Source organism: Podarcis gaigeae (assembly GCF_964106915.1).
Source record: "Podarcis gaigeae genome assembly, chromosome: 9".
In the NCBI taxonomy this organism is placed as follows: domain Eukaryota; kingdom Metazoa; phylum Chordata; class Lepidosauria; order Squamata; family Lacertidae; genus Podarcis; species Podarcis gaigeae.
The window spans coordinates 2,020,760-2,040,079 of NC_139685.1; the positions used below are offsets into that span (position 1 = coordinate 2,020,760).

Consider the following 19,320-nt stretch of genomic DNA (forward strand, 5'->3'; position numbering starts at 1 on the left):
GATGGGCCAAAGGTTGGACTCCAAATCTGGCAGCTTCTGGTCTTCCTACAAGACCATTACAAACCCATTTTGTTACAACCAAATGGCCTATAAATTTTTGTAAACTAAAATAAAAAACTCTCCATTTGCTATACAGAATACAATTTTAAGCTATCTGGTCTGTCATGACTTCCTCCAAAGGACTATTGTGATTGCTGGCTTTTGTGAGGTTGTTAATAAGGAAGCCTTAGTCTTCCTCACAGAACTGCGGATGTGTCAAGTGATCTGCTCTCAGTGCTTCAGGGGCTTCCTTGCACTGGTGCTGTGACAGAGATGATGCCTTGAGCCCCTTCCAGTTCTTGGGGTCCTGCACCCAGTGAGGGTTGGAATCTAATAGAAGTGGAACTAGTCAGATAATTTATTTGTAGGCCAATGACCTTAGCCGAACACTTAAATGTCCTCATCAGCATCCCAAAAGGAGCCGCCAAGTTGCAATAGTGCCTTCCACCACCACCCCTCACCTAGCTGCCAGGTAGGAGCTAGGCTGGAAGCAGGCGGGAAGCTGGAGACACGGAGACCTGAATGTGCTGGAGCCAAAGCTGTAACTCATGGAGAAGCAACATCTCCATGGAGTGGTGATGCAGTGAGTCCCTCCATCCCACACTGAGGTTACATATATGTGTAAATAAAGACCACAGCCTCTGCTGGCCTTCATTCCAAGGAAACCAAACCCTGAGTAAGTGCCTAGAACTCCAGAATCTTTCACTGCTTAGAGACAGAGGAAAACATCCAAAGAGCAGCTTCCCACCACGAAGTGCATATACGTCAATTCAGAAAGTGCCACTGAAATCCTGAGTGGGTAGACTTCAGCTTGTGCAGATGCCAGCCCTGGAAAAATCAGGTTCTGAGCACATCACATTGCAAAAATTGGCACTAGGCTTTCTCAGAGGCACTTCAAAGCATGAACCAATTTGTGAAAACTGCTGAGTAGTTCAGGGCTGGGGACCCTTTTTCAACCCAAGCGCCACATTCCCTTCTGGCAAGCTTCTAGGGACCACATGTCAGCAGCACATGGGGCCAGAGCCAAACATGCATGGAGCAAGGAATTCAAAATTTGCCTTTGCACAGTGAGTTGATTCCTGCACACACCCCTCTCCATTACCCGTTTCATCCAAACAAGAGGCACGATCAAGGACACAGTCCAGCCAGACAAAAACGTTCAAGGAAGGGCAAAGGAGGTTCAGAAGGGAGTGTGGCTGGGGAGCAGGAAAGTCCTGGGGGCTACATAGAGAGCCTAGGTGGGCCACATCTGGCCCCTGAGCCTGAGGGTCCATGTCCCTGCACTAATTCAACCAGCCCCCTCACTCTGCTCCTCTCTTGTCACAGGAGCCTCTGACACCACTGTGTGAGAGCCTGGCTGGATCTTGGAGCCTCCTCACCTTCCGCAGGGAAGACGCATGGACACACCTGCCCAGATCAGGACCTGATCAGGGCCAGGAAGGCGGTGGAGCCTCAGCTCCCATACAAGCTTCCAGTCTGATGTGTGGCTGAAGGAGAAGCAGGTTTCATATAGTTCCAGTCTGTCTGACCTGGGGAAACCCTTCCGTGTTAAGATGTCTTCATACCACACAAACACACACAGGGAATGTTCATGTGGCCTCCATATTTGACGGCAGTGATGATCCTTAATCCCAGCCTTCTGATCCTGTGTGGCAGTGATTCATACAGACTTGCAGCACTTTCTCATCAGGTATTTGTTCGTTTTTATTATTAAGGTCAAAATATCAATCCCAACCATTTTATCTTCTGCCGTAACAATAAATAATAATAACAATAACTTACTTTGGTCTGCAATGGCCTAACAAACCTCACCTCAATCCAGAAGATAATTTAACATTGGCAAGAGAAGTGGGGGGGGGTACTTTAAGTCTTGCAGATAGTTTTCCAGCAATCATGCAGGCTTGGAGGGGGGGAGGGAAAAAAGAGAAAGAGACAAAGAGAGACAGACAGACAGACAGACAGACAGACAGACAGACAGACAGATCCCCCCCTTCCAGGGCCAGCAAACAAATATAAGGGAGTTCAAGATTTGTCCAGGCTCCTGGCATAGTGTGGCAAATGGCACCGGCAATTCCTAGACGATCAGGTTCTTCCCAATGAAGTGTGTTTTGTTTGTTTGTTTTAAAAAAAAGACAACGTCCTCTAAAGCTGCCATTACATGAGTCAGGAAAGTCATCCTATTCCAATCCAGAGGGATTCACGGAGGGTGGGGGCACGGAATCCCTTGGGAGTCTTGCTCTGCTCCCCCCCGGTGTGCTGGAGAGGGCGGTGCAGTCCAGAGGCGGGTGCCGCTTACAGCCATGGCGGTTTAGGAAAGATCGGGGAGCTGGGTTTTAAATAAAAGATAATCATTTAAAGAGTTGAGTTTGCTCGGAGCTCAGGAGATCTCATGCAGGGATCAGGAGCATGCGAAAGTCCATGGGGAGGTGGGGGTGGTAAAAGGAGGCTCTTCTCACGTTTCCACCGGGCTGGGGACCATGCTGTTGGGGGTATCAGGGAGCTGAGAGGACAAGGAGGTCACGTCGCTGCCAGATGAGTTGCCCAAGGAGCCGGACTCTGAGAAGGAGACCTGCAGGGGCGGAGAGAGAGGGCGACAAGGTTGGGGATTAGTCAAGTGATGCCAATCTTGCAGCAGGAGTGAGCGGGGAACCGTTTTTCAGCCGGGGGCCGCACTGCCTTCTAGGCAACCTTCTGGGGGGACACATGCCACTGGCCAGGTGCAAAGGGGGAGATCTGAGCTATAGAACAGACTGTGGGAGATGAGCTGCCAAACCTAACCAAAGCATATTCTTGCTAGTTAGGATGAGAAGGCGCTAATATCACAGAGCTGGATTGCTGAGGCAGATACAGGCCCATAGAAACGCAGTTAGCAGAGAGGGCTCTGGGTGGCACCATTTGCCCTCCTCTCCCGGAGAGGACAGAGCACCTCCAGTCCCTCCCGCCCCTCAGATGCAGACACGCCTCCCCTCGCTGGAGCTGGGTTTACTGAAAGTATTTTGCCTGCATAGTTTTTACTGCTTCCACTGCTGTGAACCAGTAAAGTAAGTTGCTGCCTGATATTTTGTTAAGTGGGGTAAGAATGGGGAAGCCAACTTACTTTGTAGCAGGACTTGCTCAAAACAAGATTTTACAGTTCCTATGCTTTTTATTTTGCTTCCAAGGATGGGATTTTAAAACTCTGTTTAACCCCCACATGCAGGTGCCTGGAGGGATAAACTGCAATTTAATTGCATTAAAACTCATCCCACACAGACTTCCCAAAGAGGCTCCGCCAACACCTTTTCTATGGTCTTTGTAACACCAGGTGATGGTGAAGATGTCTTTATTCACGCAGGGAGTTTGGTGGTTTAAATCAGATTGTAATCTGCTCTATGCTGTCTCTGTTGCTCTTTCACTTTAATTTTTATTTTAAAATGATTTTAAGCCACCCAGAGAATATTTATTGATGAAAAGATACAGGAATTTATTTGCCCCAGTTCTTTAGTTTTTGAAACTTAACTCACAGGAGGCTGTCTCCTAGCAGGTGAGACCATTTGTCCCTCTGGACTGGAATTGCCTACTCTTTCCGACAACAACTCTCCAAGGTTTCAGGCAGAGAAAGCCTTTCCCAAAGTGTGCTGCCTGATCCTTTTTAATATCCTTCTGCATGCAAAGCAGATGCTACGGTCCCCAACCCCTAAAAGCTCATCCCCAAAACAGATATCAGTTAATATTGCCAACCCATTCCTTGTTGCCAGGACAAACTGAAACACAGCTGAAGGCAGAATGAGAAGCTGCTTAAAAGATATAGTGGATTTGAATTCTATCAAAAAGTGTTTTGGGGCAGCACTCAGCAACATTTGATGCCGCTACCCCAGCCCTCATGCTGCCTTCCCAAAGCTGGCCAGGTGAGGAGGCAGTAGGCTTTGGGAAGGAGGCATAAGGCTCTGGCAGGGTCCCCGAAGCCTAGTTAGGGCTTGCCCATCTTTGGGACCCTGCCAGAGTCCCTTCTTCACACTTCCCTGAAGCCCTCTTGCAGCTCACTGTGGGATATTTACAAGGCAGTCAAACCAACAAAGCATGTTTGCTAGACAGGCACATGATCAGAGCTGAAGCTCACAGAGTTTTCCTGTAAGTTTGCTAGACAGAACTCTGAGACAGACACTCCCTCTGTGCCCTGCCGGGGGGGGGGGGGGGCATAGCCATGTAAACTCACAAGGCTTGGCACTTCCTCTTGGCTCTTTGGTCTCTCTTCACTCTTACCTCTTCATCTCAGCACCAAGTCAGAAAGGTGAGAACAACCTGCATATCTGAGCTCCATTGCTCAGACATGCTAGACTTAAGCTAGACTTAAGCATGTCTATCTAACTGAATTACCATTTTAAGCCTGTCTGAACAAAGCTGCTGTATCTGTCATTCTGCAACAGAAATGTGGAATGAGTAAATGTTATTTTTACCTTTTACAAGAATGTTTGTATGATTATTGTTTTAAGGGGGAAATACCAGGAGAACCCAGTCTGCCTTAAGGCACCCTGGGTTACTTAAATTAAAAGGCTAAAACTAACCTATCTAAGCTTCACTTTTAAACTACAAAGGGATGCACTCTGCTGAACTTACAAACGTGAGGAAGGAAGGAAAGAAGGATAATCTCTAATAAATCTATACATGTCTATTCACATCCCTACACACACTTGGTATGAAAAGCGGGAGCACAATCCAGTGGAATGAAAAGGAACTGAACATGAGCACGTCCTCCTCATGTGCCGGAGGACTCCCAAAGGAATATTATGAGTGATAGAACCTTCTCCCAAACTGTCAGGATCCCAAACGCTTCATTATTCAAATGAAGGACTCAAATTATGGGGAGAAAGTAGGGGGCTCATCATCTGAGCTTCATCAGATGTAGCCAGATCACACTCACTCACCAAACCCATGAATAATGGACCTAAATAATGGGTGCAATTAAAGGGCACTGCTTGAAATTATTTGAACTGATTAATTCAAGCACGGTTCCTTAAACACACCTATTACGAAGGGTCAGAAGTTCACAAACTTTGGTCTGTGGGTTGCTGGTAGTCTGTGAGCTCTGTTCAGGTGGTTTTGTGGAAGGCTTGCAGAGCAATGGGGGATCTCTATCCTCAATGCCTTTCCCTCCCACCCTTCTCTTTTCCAACAACATAGATTCAGTCTGAACAGGCTAGATTTATCAAGCAGTACCACTGATTTAGATGTCTGGGGTGTTCTCCAACCCATTCAGGTAATTTGCCATACTGTATCACAAGAGGAGGGAACCTCTGGCCTGGGGCCCAATGTGGCCCCCCAAACATCTCTATTTGGCCCTCAAGACCGTTCCCAGGCCACATTCCTTGCACCCCAGCCCTGCTCTGCACACTCGTCAAGTGCTCTTGCCTGACTGTAGCGTGATCCTGCCACTTGGGGAGGTAGAGAGGGGTGTGTGAATGTATAGCAACTGGACCCTCTGCAAAGGCAAATTTTATACTCCTTTTCCCCGCCACATTTCCCTCCTGCATTGCCTAGCGCTGGCTTATGGCACCCAGAAGGAAATGTGGCCCTTGGGCTGCACAAAACACTTTCCCTTCCTTCCTCTAGCAGGTTTTCCCTCCATAAGGCTCTTGGGAAACCAGAAGGGGGGGGTGAGGGTAGAAGCTGAGGTCTGATTCACCTTTGTCCCAACATCATCCCTATTCCCCCACAGAGCTACTATTCCCAGAGTGGTTTAACGGCTGATCCCTCTTCCCAATGAACTCTGGAATTGTAGCTCTAGGGAACAGGGGAGGCTTCTATCAACTCTCTGCACCCTTAAGAAACTGCAGTTCCCTGGTTCTGGGGAAGAAGCCATGACTGTTAAAGTGGCACATAATGCTTTCCCTCACGGTCTCCAGTTGCAGAGCCCCTTGAGCAAAGAGGAAACTGTTCTGTAAGGAATTTGACAGACTTCCTGCACACTCCTCTCTGTCTAGGCAAAGCTCCAGTGGCAGCTATGCAGAACCGGGCTCCATATTTCATAAACTGATGTATAGGACCCATATTTCATTTAGTGGCACTTCCGTTTCTAGCAAATGACCATTTAATTATGCAGGCAGCTCACCCGTCTCAATTTTCCATTATCTTAACTAAATATTGCACCAGATTCATTTTTGATTATCCTCTAAAGCATAATCCAGATACAGGAAGGAATGCATTAGGAGGGGGAGAACCTTCGATGGGCACACATTCCTCAGTATTCCTTTGTAATTAACGATAGAGTTTCACGGGCTTCCCATCAGCAGTTCTGAGCTGTGATCCAGCAGGAGGACAACTCTATTTTAAGCCTGTTCATTTCCATTAGCCTGGCACACCTAACAACGGAAACTGGAATCCAGTGGTGCAGTTTTGGCATTGCAGCAAAACATCACAGCTGATGAACTGAGGCCAATTCACTCATAGCAAGCTGATATATACCAAATCAGAACACTGGTCCCTCCAGCACAGTACCGCCTGCACTGACAGGCAGAGGCTCTTCAGGCAAAGATCCTTCCCACCCCTACCTGGAAATGCCAGGACTGAACCCGGGACCCTGAGCTCACCAGCAATAGGCATAGTTTAGAAAGGTGTTAAGCCGCTGCATGCTCAACAGCAGGCATAGGCAAACTCGGCCCTCCAGATGTTTTGGGACCACAACTCCCATCATCCCTAGCTAAGAGGACCAGTGGTCAGGGATGATGGGCACTGTAGTCCCAAAACATCTGGAGGGCCCAGTTTGCCTATGCCTGCTCAACAGGCAAGTTGAAGTGAACTAACCTTTACGTTTTCAGTGTGCCTGTGCTAAGTATTTGACAAAACTGCAGCCTCAGTCCAACACGGTGTTGACATTTTGTATTTACATCTCCCTCCCTCCAAAATTATCCCTCTTCCTCAAGCATTAACATGACCTTATTCTGGTGTATTCAGGTAGGGGATAAGGCCTTTCTTTCAAATACATCCCAGCAACTTCTTTATCACACAGTTCTGTGAGCACAGTAAGCTGCCTTCTTCATACCGCTGGTCCACCTAGTTCAATATTGTTTACACTGACTGGCAGCAGCAGCCCAGGGTTGCAGGTAGGGTGTCTCCCAGCTCTACCAGGAGATACTGGGGATTGAACCTGGGACCTTCTGCATGCCCTACTGCTGGGCTGTGCCCCTTCCCCATTTTGTCTAGGCATCTACCATTGCCTGAAGACTCTGCCCCAAATGTACAGGTAAGTGCATCTTACACCACAATCCTAAACATCTGCTCATGATGCCAACATAGGATCACATTTGGTGATGCTGCATTGGGGCGGTTCTTGATGCAACTCCATCCTAACTCCGCTTTAACTAATGGTGCAAGTACTCCAACAAATCATTAAAGGATCCTCTGATGTTGCCATGGGAACCCAAACTTAGGTACCTGTTCACATACGTATATACATCCAGAGGGCCAGTTTGAATTTATATTAAGCAGCACATACTTCAAACACACCAGCACAGATAAGATTGCACTCAAGATCACTTAACACACCACGAAGCACAATTTGAAGAGCTCTTTCCCTGTCACACAAAAGCAGGAAAAAGTGCTAAAGGGGTCTCAATTCCTGCCCTCTCCATCTTCCCACTTATGTCCACAGTGATCCTCATCCTACCAGAATGTAGTGATTGTTCGAGAGTGCTTAATCCACAGTACAGAGCATGGATGGTTCTTGTGTTGTGGCTGTCAACCACCGTCCTCCCAACCTCCTTTTGATCCCCAAAAGTCTGAGTCAACACCGAAGAGAATTTGGGTTGAAGCAGGCTTGCTTAGGAGATGCGTCCCAGACAGGGAGGTGAGCTGGGTGTCAAGGGAACGAGGAGGGCCAGCGGAGCCACGAGGCAGAGTGAGGCAGCTGGCTGGTGGAAGATGCCCCGTCTGTGTGCAGGGAGCTGCAGTACAGAGCTGTGTGCCCCACATGGCCTTCCCTGTGCCCCCAAAGCAACCTGACTGTTCCCACGTGTGGTAGAGGGCACAGCGTTTAAGGAGGAATCAACTGCTCACATACAGTCTGGGAGTGGGTGGCGATGTTTTTCTTAGGCTTGAGCCACAAAGGCCACGAAGGTGCGCCTTCCCCACTCTGCTCCCAAGCTGGTTCAAAGGAAGACCTGGTCCTCTTGGCTGTGTATTCCCACCTCTCCCGGTCCCTTACCAGTTGCTGGAAGGCTGGCTGGTCCAAGTCGCTCTGCAAGGCGAAGTCACTGAGTGCTTTCCAGGGGGGCTGATAGGTTTGCACCTCCACTGCGTTGCCCTGCACAGCGCTGTCATGGCGGATTGGGCTGCCGGCCACCAGTGGAGTCCCAGTCAGGCCCTGAAGGCTCTTGTGGAGGAGTGAAAAGAAAGGAACAGTCAGCAAAGACTCAGCCCAACCCACCTGTTCCCAGAGGAAGAATCTGGCAGCAGTGACAGACTTGGATGCATCGTCATGTCCCAATGTCACATCCAGCCATGCGCTACAGATCAATAATAGCAAATCACCCCTGGTTCTTTTAAAAAATTATATAGTCACAAGACTTTACAATGAAGCAAAACAATTTCTAAGAATCATATGTAGTGACAAAGCAATTTATAGAGGTCTCTTCCCACCCCACCCCCAAAAACACCCACGGAAAGGCTAGGGTATCTGCATATGTGTTGTCATAAACTTTTTCAGATCCATTGCAAGTCACCTCAGGGATCTTGTCAGTAGATCCCGATCTACCTTTTGCTCACCCTTGTGATAAGCCATGCCTACAGATGCTGAGTGTAAAAGGGCTGACTATGGCTGCTCAGTAGCAAGAATTCTTGACATGTTCAGGGACAATCTCCTGTTTCATATTACTTGGTATTTTGCAAAGCCTTGGGCTGAGCCCCACCTCAACCCCACCCCACCCCACCCACCGATACTCAGTTGGAAGGCTGGTGTATTTTGGAAAACCCCAATTTGCAGCTGCTTATGACGGCAAAAGAGAGTGACCCTTGGCCCTCCAGATGTTTTGAGACTACAATTCCCATCATCCCTGACCACTGGTCCTGCTAGCTAGGGATCATAGGAGTTGTAGGCCAAAAACATCTGGAGGGCCGAGGTTGAGGAAGCCTGGGTTAGGGGGAGGAGAATTCTCTTACAAAGTGCTCCATATCAGGGAAGAATGGACAACAGAAAGAAGTGGAAGAACCCAAATGGGGGAGGAGCTAATCAGCAATTAATCATTAATTAATGCTGGATTAGCCTACAAGATCTGGCAGTAAGGAGGGAGGAGAGTGAAAGAAAGTTTCCCTTTATTCTCCTCCTGCCCCAATCCAAATCCTTTCTAATAACCAAACTGGCTTCACCAGCAATAACATATTTTTCCAGAAGGGCAGCAGTTGGTTTTTCCACTTTGCCACAAGGAGAACAAGGGCTCTTCCCCCTCTCAGTTTGATCTGTGGCAGTAATGGAATGAACATTAAATGATTTGGTTTCTAGAGAAATTAAGCAACACTTCCACCTCCGATGGTCAAGATACGTCTCCTGCCCACTTCCTGATCCCACTCCTCTCAAGGCTTTCACCTCCCCACCTCAAACCCCTTACCCAGATCAAATATGCTTCACAGTTATTTATAGGGAAGAGCAAAAAGTTTGTTTATTCACTGGCATTTCTACCCCGCTTTTTGCTCCAAGAAGCTCAAGGTGGTCACATGGTTCTGCCCCTCCTCATTAATGCCCCAAACCAACCCTGCAAAGTAGGCTGGGCTGAGAGGCAGCGATAGACCCCCCAAGTCCACCCAGTGAGATTCACGACCAAGCAGGGGAGTTGAACCCTGCTCTCCCAGTGCTAGTCCTAACCACTACGCCACACTGCCTAAATCACATATAGTAGTTTTCTAAAGAGTTCAAAGGGCAAACAAAAGAGGTGGGGGCTAAATTTTGATTCATTTTTCAAACATAATTTTAATATCTTAATTTAATCTATTAAAAGTAATAGGATTTATTTATGATGACATTATTTGCTGGTATATTTGCTGCAGAGCCTTAATTGGAATTATATGGGTGGTGGCACTAACAATTGCTCTGGGGGGGGGGAGCCAAGAAGCAGTTTAAATTAGCATTATCTTCTCATTCTTTTTAATTTGCTTGAGCTTGCCTGGAAGTTTTGCATGAAACCCAATCAAAAGAGGGTTCTCTCCGGACAAAATCCCCAAGAAAGGGACTCCCCTCAAGGCTGGAGCTTCCTGCTGTCATTTTCTACAACGCCCATGAACGTGGTTTTGAAGCCAATTAAAAGTATTTTGGGGCTGGGGGTGAACCACCAGGGGAAGATGCAATATTTAATGCCACCGGGGTAACAATTAATCAATAATAAAAACAATATGAGTAATAACATTCCAGGAGCAAAGTGTTCCCTGCTATGCCGATAACCGTCTCCCGCGAAAAGGAAAGCGAAGTGCACGAGGTTGCGAACTCTTTCGCCCCGACCCTGCGCGAGCCTCGCTCTGCTCTCCAGCTCGTCCCTTTCGCGGAGACCCGTTTGCGCGTCGGCTTAGATACTGTTCCCTATATTCCAAGTAAGATCACAGTGGTTTGCCGCGGAGGTGTGGGCAGAAAGACTTTTCCGGCTCCTATATTGAAGTAGCACAAGCCTATTCCCGGCTACTCAGAAGTAAACTCCAATTAAGTGTTCATAGAGGTATTGCTTTAGCCAGTAACAACACAATTTCAACCATGTCTACTCAAAAGTAAGTGTAATCGAATTCAGTGGCGCTTACTCCCAGGTAAAATGGGGTTAGGATTGCACCTGATTTACCTGGGACTCGGGAATAAGTCCCAAAGAACGAAACAGGACTTTCTTCTCAGTGCACACGGCTAGGATTACACTGTTCGTGACACCGGATCTGTTAATGTGCCCCTTTGTGGGTTTCAAGCGCCCTTCAAAAATAGATTATATATTAAAAGCAAAAACATTATTGTTGTTCTATTTTTAAGATGGGGCGCCAAGTTTATTTAATCGGAACTAAACTAATTTAGCAATAGATTTTGCTCAAAAAACACTTGGTTTTTTAAGAACTTTCGATTATTATTTTAAAAAAAATTAACCCGAATACATTTTCAGGGACGCTCTAGAAACACATTGTATTAGGGATATATTAAGAGATCTGGTGTCATGAAACCTTCTCCTAGTCCAGCTTCGAGAAAGGTGGCCTTGTTTAGTTTGTTGTACCAAAAAACGAGAGAGAGTCTTGTGGCATCTTAAAGACCAAGGCACTGGCATCTATATAAAACGTAATCCAAAACACTGCCAAACACACGTGTGCGCGCGTGTCTAGGGGTGTTAAGCAGGAGGGGAGAGGGATCCTAGTGATGTGAAACGCAAAAACAAAACAGTTTGCCTTTTAAAACAGTCAGTGGTCCCCCACCTGCTGTGATGAAATTGGAAACCTGTTAATACACGTTTGAGTTTCGCTCGGATTAGACCAGATTATAAGGATGGACCGGTAGCTTCTACAACTGTCACGTGCACAACATTTATCTTCCTACATCTTCAGGTGCCGGCGAGCACCTTTCAAAAACGGGAGAGATTGGAGAGAGGAAGGGAAGCCCTGCGCCACTTAAGCCAGAGGTGTTCACTGCAGACTGTGCCAATTCAAACCGTCCGCGGATGCAAAGCGTGGCTTCGTGCTGGTGGATCAGGCCTGTCCAGAAGCCAGTTTAAATCCTCTCCCCGAAATCTCTAGGAAATCCTCCCCCGTGACTTGGGGACTTGGGTCTCTCGAGATGGAGGGGGCTCTCCCGACCCCTAGAAAAGACCCGGCCATTTATTTCAGGGAGGGCGACGGCTATTCAGACGTGCAGAGTAAGCGCAGGGGCACTTACGGCTTTGTCGCTGTGCTGCTGCTGCTGGAGCTGCTTCATGAGGATGGACTTCTTCTTGTCTTTGCAGCGCTTGTTCTGGAACCAGACGCGGATCACCCGCGGGCTCAGGCCGGTCATCTCCACCAGCTGCTCCTTCATGAGCGCGTCGGGCCGCGGGTTGGCCGCGTAGCAGGTGCGCAGCGTGTGCAGCTGCTTCTCGTTCAGCACAGTCCTCACGCGCGTCGTCTTCTCCGCCTGCTTGTGCACGTGTGGACGCAAGGAGGGTTGGCGCCCGGGCACGGAATCTGCGGGGAGGGGAAGGGAGCGGGAGGGAGAGAGAGAGACTGATCAGGAGGGGGAGGGAAGATTGCGCCCCCCCCCCCAGGGAAAGGTTGGGACGACCCGCCCAGCTAGTTCAACTGCGCGCCTTCCGGGGCTCAAGCCACCCCCCCCCATGTCCCAGACTGAGAAGCCCTCTGGTTACCCTTTGTGGCTTTTAGATGTGTTTTAGTTACAGTTTTATTGTGTATGCACCGCCGCAGAGAGCTCTTTAAGAAGTTCAAAACTATTTCTAGCTAATGTTTCTAACTTATTTTAATGGTCTTATTGTATGGTCTTATATTCCTGTAAACTGTAAAATATTTGTATACTTCTGTAATATGATACAGGGGTATACAAATATTTTTTTATAAATAACTAAATAATTAATAAGGTAATTGTTTTTCCCAGTTCTTCGCAGATCATTAGTCAGTGAACCTGCCTTTGCGAAAGTCACATTGATACCAAAAATTAACAGCAGCAGCAACAACAACGCAAAACTGAGCCCTTTCTCGGAGGGGGGGGGGAGTGACTGGCACCTCAGGACTGGCAGCTCCTCCTTGAGACAGCAGAGGATTTTTACTACGGCCCCCCCCCCTCGGGCGCAGTCTAGGAAGAGGCTCAACTCGAGGCCGGAAAGGCAAACGCGGCGGGAAACAAAACAAAACAATACCAAGACGCGCAGCTTCTAAACTGCCATTTAGTTGTACAATAATTGCACACCCCATAACTAAGTCTCTGGGAGGGATTGCCGCCCCCCCCCCAAAGAAAACGCGCCACAAGGTGTAGGGAGAGCCCTGGGCAGCGTTTGCACAGTCTCCCCGCTGCCCCTCGGCTCCCGCAGGCCCGGCCCGGAGCGGCGCTGGCCTGGAAGGGGCTCCCGTCTCCCGGCGGAGGGCGCCTCTCCGCCCAGCACCAAGCGGCGGCCAACCCGACCCCCGACCCCCGCCACCGCCCGGAGCCCCGGCTCCTCCTTGGCACATCAGGCAAAGCTTTCCCATTGAAGATCAAAGAACAGGTTGTACAGGAAGTTCCTATTCCTGTATTATTATTATTATTATTATTATTATTATTATTAGCCAAGTCCAACAAATAACCACGAATCTTCTCAGAAAAGGACCAACTTGAAAGAAACATGTTTAAATTAAAATATAGTAGCAGGAGTAGTAGCAATATTATTTGTTGTTGTTGTTGTTGTTGTTGTTGTTGTTGTTGTTGTTATTACTACTACTACTACTACTTTCGGCCTTGTTCCCCCCCCCACACACTCCACAGGTTCTCCAAATAATGTTAAAGGTGTCATTTCAAACGCACAAGCCGAGGGTTGGAGAGGGACTGGACAGTCTCAGGAGATGCTGGGCTTGAATTTCGCAAGGTTTGTCTCTGTACACACACGCGCACGCACGCACGCACACACACACACACACACAAATATCGATCAGACTGCGCAAAAATCAAGCTACACCAAAGAGAGAGTTTAGACCAATAAATCCGATTGTTGCAATTATTACTATTATTCTATTTTTTATTAAACAAATCCCAAACTAATGTTGGCCTCGAATATTTACGTCCTTTTAAAAAGGTGCGCGTGTGAGGGGGTCGGCGGGGGGATTTAGCCCAGCAAGGACTCAGATGACAGCCCGGCGTTAAAAGGAGACGCATCAGATGTCACACAAAACAGATGTCGGGGGCGGGGGGGGGACCGGGCGGCGGGAGAGGAAAGCCGAGACAAACGGAATTGCCTGTCCTTTCCGTCCCTGGGAGCCGCGGCCTCCGGGCGAGGAACCGGCAGCAACAGACAGACGCTTTGCGGCAAATGTTAAGAGACGGATTAAAAATGAGTCGTCGTCATCCCACCGCAACGCTTTTAAAACTAAATCATTTATTTATTTATCTGTTTATTAGATTGCTATATTATTCTAAACCCGCGTCTTTGGAAGGTACAGGTACAATGCATCACATACAGATGATTATGATAATAAAAATAATTAATAAAAAACCTACAACAACTCAATATAGTTTCTGTGGTTTGGAGATAGGAAGGAAGGAAGGAAGGAAGGAAGGAAGGAAGGAAGGAAGGAAAGAAAGAGTTGAAAGAAAGAAAGAAAGAAAGAAAGAATGAAAGAATGAAAGAAAGAGGGAAGGAACTGTCCCAGTGTTAAGGAATTGCCAGCACAATCTTATTATGCATGTATGTCTACTTGGGAGTAAGCCTCACTGTATTGAATTTGGCTTGCTCCCTTATAAGTGATCCCAACGTCAGAGAACTCGAGGCTGAAATGTTTAATTCACTTACTCGAGAGTAAGCCTCAGGATGGAGCAGTGAGATTTCCTTCTGTGTAAACACCAGAGTGTTGCTCAGTTCACTTGCAAAGCCAGCCTCGCTCTCAAGGGAGGACTTTAGCTCTAAGCAAATCCGGGGAGGTTTGGGCTGTAAAAATAGTAAAAGGAGTTCCCATGTCTAACTTTTGAAATCTATTTTTGTTCTTGTTTTTGTTTTGTTTTTGTTTTAAAGATGAACGGAAATCTGGTTATGCGCTGTTCCCCAAATTTTGTTTCAAACCTGATACATGGCCTCTGATTAAATCGAGAGTAAATGAACAGCATCAATGTTTTGCGGGTGAGAAGGGTAAAATATTTTCTTCTGTTTCTAACCCCGCCTCCTCCCCTTAATCACTTAAGATCCCAGGACAATTTGCAAAAATTACATTAAAGCAATAAATTTAAGTAGCCCGTGTGAAAAGCAATTAAAATCCCAATATTCTAAAAGAGTGCGTACGTATGTATGTAATACATTAATTCCGAAAACTAACCGTGGGGTAATAGTGCCTTTATTAGGACTAATTCAACGGTCACAAAGTTAGGAATTCCCGTGCTGTTGAGCTGGGATTTCCCCCGCCCCGCGTGGAGCAAGAGAGTTATCTGAAATTTAATAAATTAAAATTGAGTGCGAAACACAACTTTCTGTGTTTACACTCCGATCCTGTTTCCTGAAGAAGCAAGTCCCCCTGCCCATTCAGCGGGACTTGCCTGCCTGGCAACTCGAATCAACTCTGCTTGGGGGTTTAGGTATGAAAAGAAACTTTCCTGCAAGCTGCATCTGCGCTCTCTTCCGCGGCCCCCTTTTCTCCACGGAGTGGGCGAGGGAGGCGTTCCCCCGGTGGGTGTGCGAGAGAAACAGAGAGGGTTACTTTGCCTCCACTCCGAGGCTGGCAGAGACGTCGCTCAGAAGGGAAGCCCCCTGCCCAGGCCTGGAGGGGTATATTTTATCTGGTTTTCCTAAAAAGCCCCCAGCTGTGGAGACTGGGCGGTCCAAACGCAGGACGAGAACCAGCGCCTTCAACAAAATCTGCAAGCTCTCCCCCTGTATTTTGGACCTCCCTGCCTATATTGTTCATCACGTGTGTAACTGAGGGGCGAGGGACTAGGACCAAAGTTTGCCACTGGGAGAGACTGGAGGAACGGGATTCAGACAGAATCCATTCACCCAACACTCCTAAGTCTGTGTGCCCACCATTTAAAGCACACACACACACACACACACACACACACACACAGCCCGCAAATGATCTGGGAACTGCAGTGCTTGGATGCACTGAACTACAGTTCCCGGGGTTCTTAAAGGAGACTGCTTTAAATGTGTCGCCCTCACAGTACCTAGAAGTGAGCAGGATCTACTTTCTTCAAAGTATTGATTTTGGGGGTGGGGGTCAGTGGGTTCACCATCACCTCCGCATGTCTTCTCTGTAGGTTTAAAAGAGGCTAACTGAACAAAGCAAGATTAAGTGCGGGGGGGGGGGGACACGGGGGGCTCCCATCAGACCAGAGCTGGAGAGTATCAAATGTTTGGGACAGATACTCCTTCCTAACTCTGGAGAGGTGCCAAGATTCTCTCCGTTTCCCCCAGGGATGTTTTGGAGTCCCCTCCCTGGCTGGCGCGGTCTCTCCCAAACAGAAAAGGGCAAGAGACGCGGGAACGGGAGAGCGAGGTCCTTGTTCCTCCCTTTATTTTCTCTGTCCTACTCCATTTTGCAAGCGCTTGGGGGCAAAGGATCTTCACTATTTGGTTCGCCTACTGGGGTACTTCTGCGCCTCCCCTGACCTGTTGACAGAAGTGATTGCATTCGGTCTCCTAAAGCTAAATCCATCCGTTCGTCTGAAAGGAGCCTCAATACACGTGTGTGTAGAGTGCATGGGTGGATCCAGAAAGGGTCTGCTGTTTGGAAAGACTCCTAGGACAGAAAGAGTTCCGTCGGCTGTTGCGGAGGTTGGGAAAAGAGAAGGCGGGGAGGCTAGAAGATGAAGTGCGGAAGGAGTTGTGGATAGAGAAAAGAGAGAATCGGAAACGAAGGAACAGAGGGGGAAAGTGAGAAAGGATCAGGGCGGAGGGAGGGAAGGAGGGAGGGAGGAAGGAAGGAAGGAAGGAAGGAGCGTTAGCTGAGGTTTCTACATTGCAGGGGGTTGGACTAGATGACTCTGGGGGTCCCTTCCAGCTCTCCAGTTCCCCGGTTCTCTGCTGGGGCGCCCGCCTACCTGCGAGCTGGAGGCCCTGCCGGGCGCCTTGGAGGTGTCCGGGGCTGCGCGGGGGGCTCTCGGCCGACCCGGCCCGGTCGACGAGGAGGCTGTGGTCTGCGCGGCAGAGCAGCTCGTGGTCCCGCAGCGAGAACTCGTCTCCCGGCAGGAGCTGCCGGCTGCACACCGAGCAACGGAAGCACTCCAGGTGGTAGACGTTGTCCCGGGCGCGCATCACCAAGTCGCTGCTGCTGAAGCCCGACGCGCACTTGGCGCACTTGATGCCGAAGAGCCTGCGGGGAGGGGGCAGCCGTCAGCGGGGGGGGGGCTGGGAGGGAAGGGGCACCACGGGCTCCCCACCCCCGCCACCCCCCCCCCGCGGCCCGGCAGGGACTAGGTGGCCCTGGGGACCCTCCCGGCCCTCCCATTCTGTGCTACCAGGGCGGCGCGGGCTGCCCCGCAGTTACCCCCGCAACCTGGCGTTTCCCTCCGCTCATTTAACGACAGGCAGCAATAAGGAGGAAAGAACCAGCAGCCCTGGCGGCCTCTTGGAAGGCTACTCTTAGGGATACTCTAAGGCTTTCCGTAAAGGGATCCATCGTTAAGCATTTGAAGATTTGTAAGCTCCTCGAGGCGGGGACCTAGGCTGCCAAAGCCGCGAACTTAATAACGGGCAACTTCAGCTCGGCAGCTCTTATGGTATACTGTGATGAATAACGATTCAGATTTCAAGTCTCTTCAGACAGAGACCTAAGTTGCAGATGAGTGGTGCCAAATTAAGAATAATAAAATAAGAAGAATCGGCCTCTCCCGGACTCAGTTACGGAGAGCCCGTTCCGCCTTCCCATCGGCACACTGGTTATTAGCCGTCCTTCTTGCCAAGCTGGCTTGGGGGTTTGCTTTAGGGGGCCCAGGCATTTGTCTGGCCGGCAGGTCTGACCCGGGCAAAGCTTGGCACAGCCTAGATCGGAAATGGAAAAAACAAATAAGCGGCACCGCTTAGGATAAACTGGAGCAATATAAGAAAATTAAGCCACCTGGGGGGGGGTTGGACTAGATGACCCTTGGGAGCCTTTCCAACTCTACAAATCTATGAAATCCCCCGCTTTCCCTCCCTCCGAACTCTATGTGAAATGTCTCGCTCTTATCGCATCTGTCGGGTGGGGAACCACCAAGAGAGGATTGTGAAGAATGACGCTTCCACAGGCGAGTCTTTCTCTGGACTTCCGGCCGTCCTGAGTTCAAAGACCAAAAAGACATCCCTCCATCCTCTGTGGCCTGAAATCCCCCCCCCCTCGCCCGCAAGCAAGATTTCAACAACACAGAGCAGAGAGGGTAGGGGGAGAAGAAATTTGCCCAAACATTTGCAAACATTTGCAAACAATTAATCGAATAAATCAAAGGGGGTTGTGTGACAAAAAAGGCTCCGAAGAGGAGGAAAGAAAACGAAAGGGAAGCGGGCGGGGGGCAACTGGATTTTCCTTCGGCTCGGTGGGCGTCCCGCTCCGAGAGGGGGAGGAGGTCAGCATCACCTGATATAATCCCTTTTACAGTACGTTTTGCCATCTCTCACAAAACAAGTGCAGGTCTCGTCCAAATACTGGCTACAATCCGCGCATTTCAGGCACGCCGCGTGCCACTCCAGGTCCGGCGAGACCTTCAGGATGTACTGGTCGTGGATTTCGCTCCCGCAGCCCACGCACATGGCAATCCCGGGTTTCTCTGCCGGTGGAAAGGAGCAAAGGACACTAAGAACGGACAGAATCTCTCATCAGGACTTTCTGGAAAGGGGGGCGGGAAACAAGTTTTCTTTTTAAAAAAAACAATCAGTCTAACACCAAACCAAATCAATCCGCATAATTTAACCCCAAATCAGGCACCGGTTTGGGTGCTGCGGCGGCACCTCTTTTATAAATCAACGCCCCCGCCCCAGCAAAGCAGGGGCATAAAAAGAGGAACGGAAGAACTCGGGGAATTTTGCATCTTTGACTTTCGCGCATACTGTAACTTTGTTTTCCGACTGCACCGCAGAAAATAAAAGCAAACGGCCACGTATTTAATACGCCCAGAAGAAATGAAGAAAAAGGAAAGAGAATCTGGGAATATTTCCGTGACTTCGTTGTATTATCATAATTGCTATCTTTATAGTTATTGCTAATTCTCCCTACAGTTTTCTGGAGGATCGTTCAAGTGTTGGGCGACAAGCCCCCGAATAAAAACATGCTCGTTTAAAAATAAACCAGCAGCAAATTCTGCAACTGCCAGGTTTTGATAAGAATCCAGGAACGAAAAGGCAAGCGGTGGCGTAAAGGAGAGGGGGAAATTTATGCTTATAAATGCATATCTATATATAGCCGTAGATATATAGATGGAGCCCTTTTAGAGTATTTGTTATGTTGGGCCATCTCCCCGCCCTCCGCCAAAGCCCCTCGCAAGAAACCACATTCCAATGCACCCAAGAGAGAGAAGGAACTGGAGCCACTTACTTTTGGAATGATCCCCCATAGCACCCAGGAAAGAATGGGGGAAGAGAACATCCACCATGCAGAAGGAGAGGTGGGCAAGTGCCGGGACGGATTCGGCCGGGGGGGTCCACGCCGGCTGCCGAGCCCCTC

At 48.9% G+C, this 19,320-nt stretch overlaps 3 protein-coding genes across 4 annotated transcripts in view; 2 read left to right on the forward strand and 1 right to left on the reverse strand.

Annotated features, from left to right (window-relative positions):
- Positions 1-19,320, forward strand: part of TSPAN3 (tetraspanin 3) — a 939,276-nt gene that overhangs the window by 341,538 nt on the left and 578,418 nt on the right. The gene's annotated exons all lie outside the window — the stretch shown is intronic.
- ETFA (electron transfer flavoprotein subunit alpha) overlaps positions 1-19,320 on the forward strand; it is a 284,709-nt gene that overhangs the window by 198,210 nt on the left and 67,179 nt on the right. The window lies entirely within an intron of this gene.
- On the reverse strand, positions 1,719-19,271 carry ISL2 (ISL LIM homeobox 2). Of its 2 annotated transcripts, none has more exons than XM_083754730.1 (7): positions 19,192-19,271; positions 18,238-18,427; positions 16,727-16,998; positions 11,897-12,180; positions 8,219-8,386; positions 2,496-2,608; positions 1,719-2,365 (listed from the first exon to the last, which is right to left on the reverse strand). In XM_083754730.1, exons 1-7 carry the CDS (start codon positions 19,247-19,249, stop codon positions 2,332-2,334), a joined length of 1,119 nt encoding a protein of 372 aa, XP_083610856.1. In that variant the 5' UTR covers positions 19,250-19,271; the 3' UTR covers positions 1,719-2,331. The 2 variants fall into 2 exon arrangements, with proteins under 2 accessions (XP_083610856.1, XP_083610857.1); XM_083754731.1 differs by having other exon boundaries at positions 18,238-18,486; positions 19,192-19,259.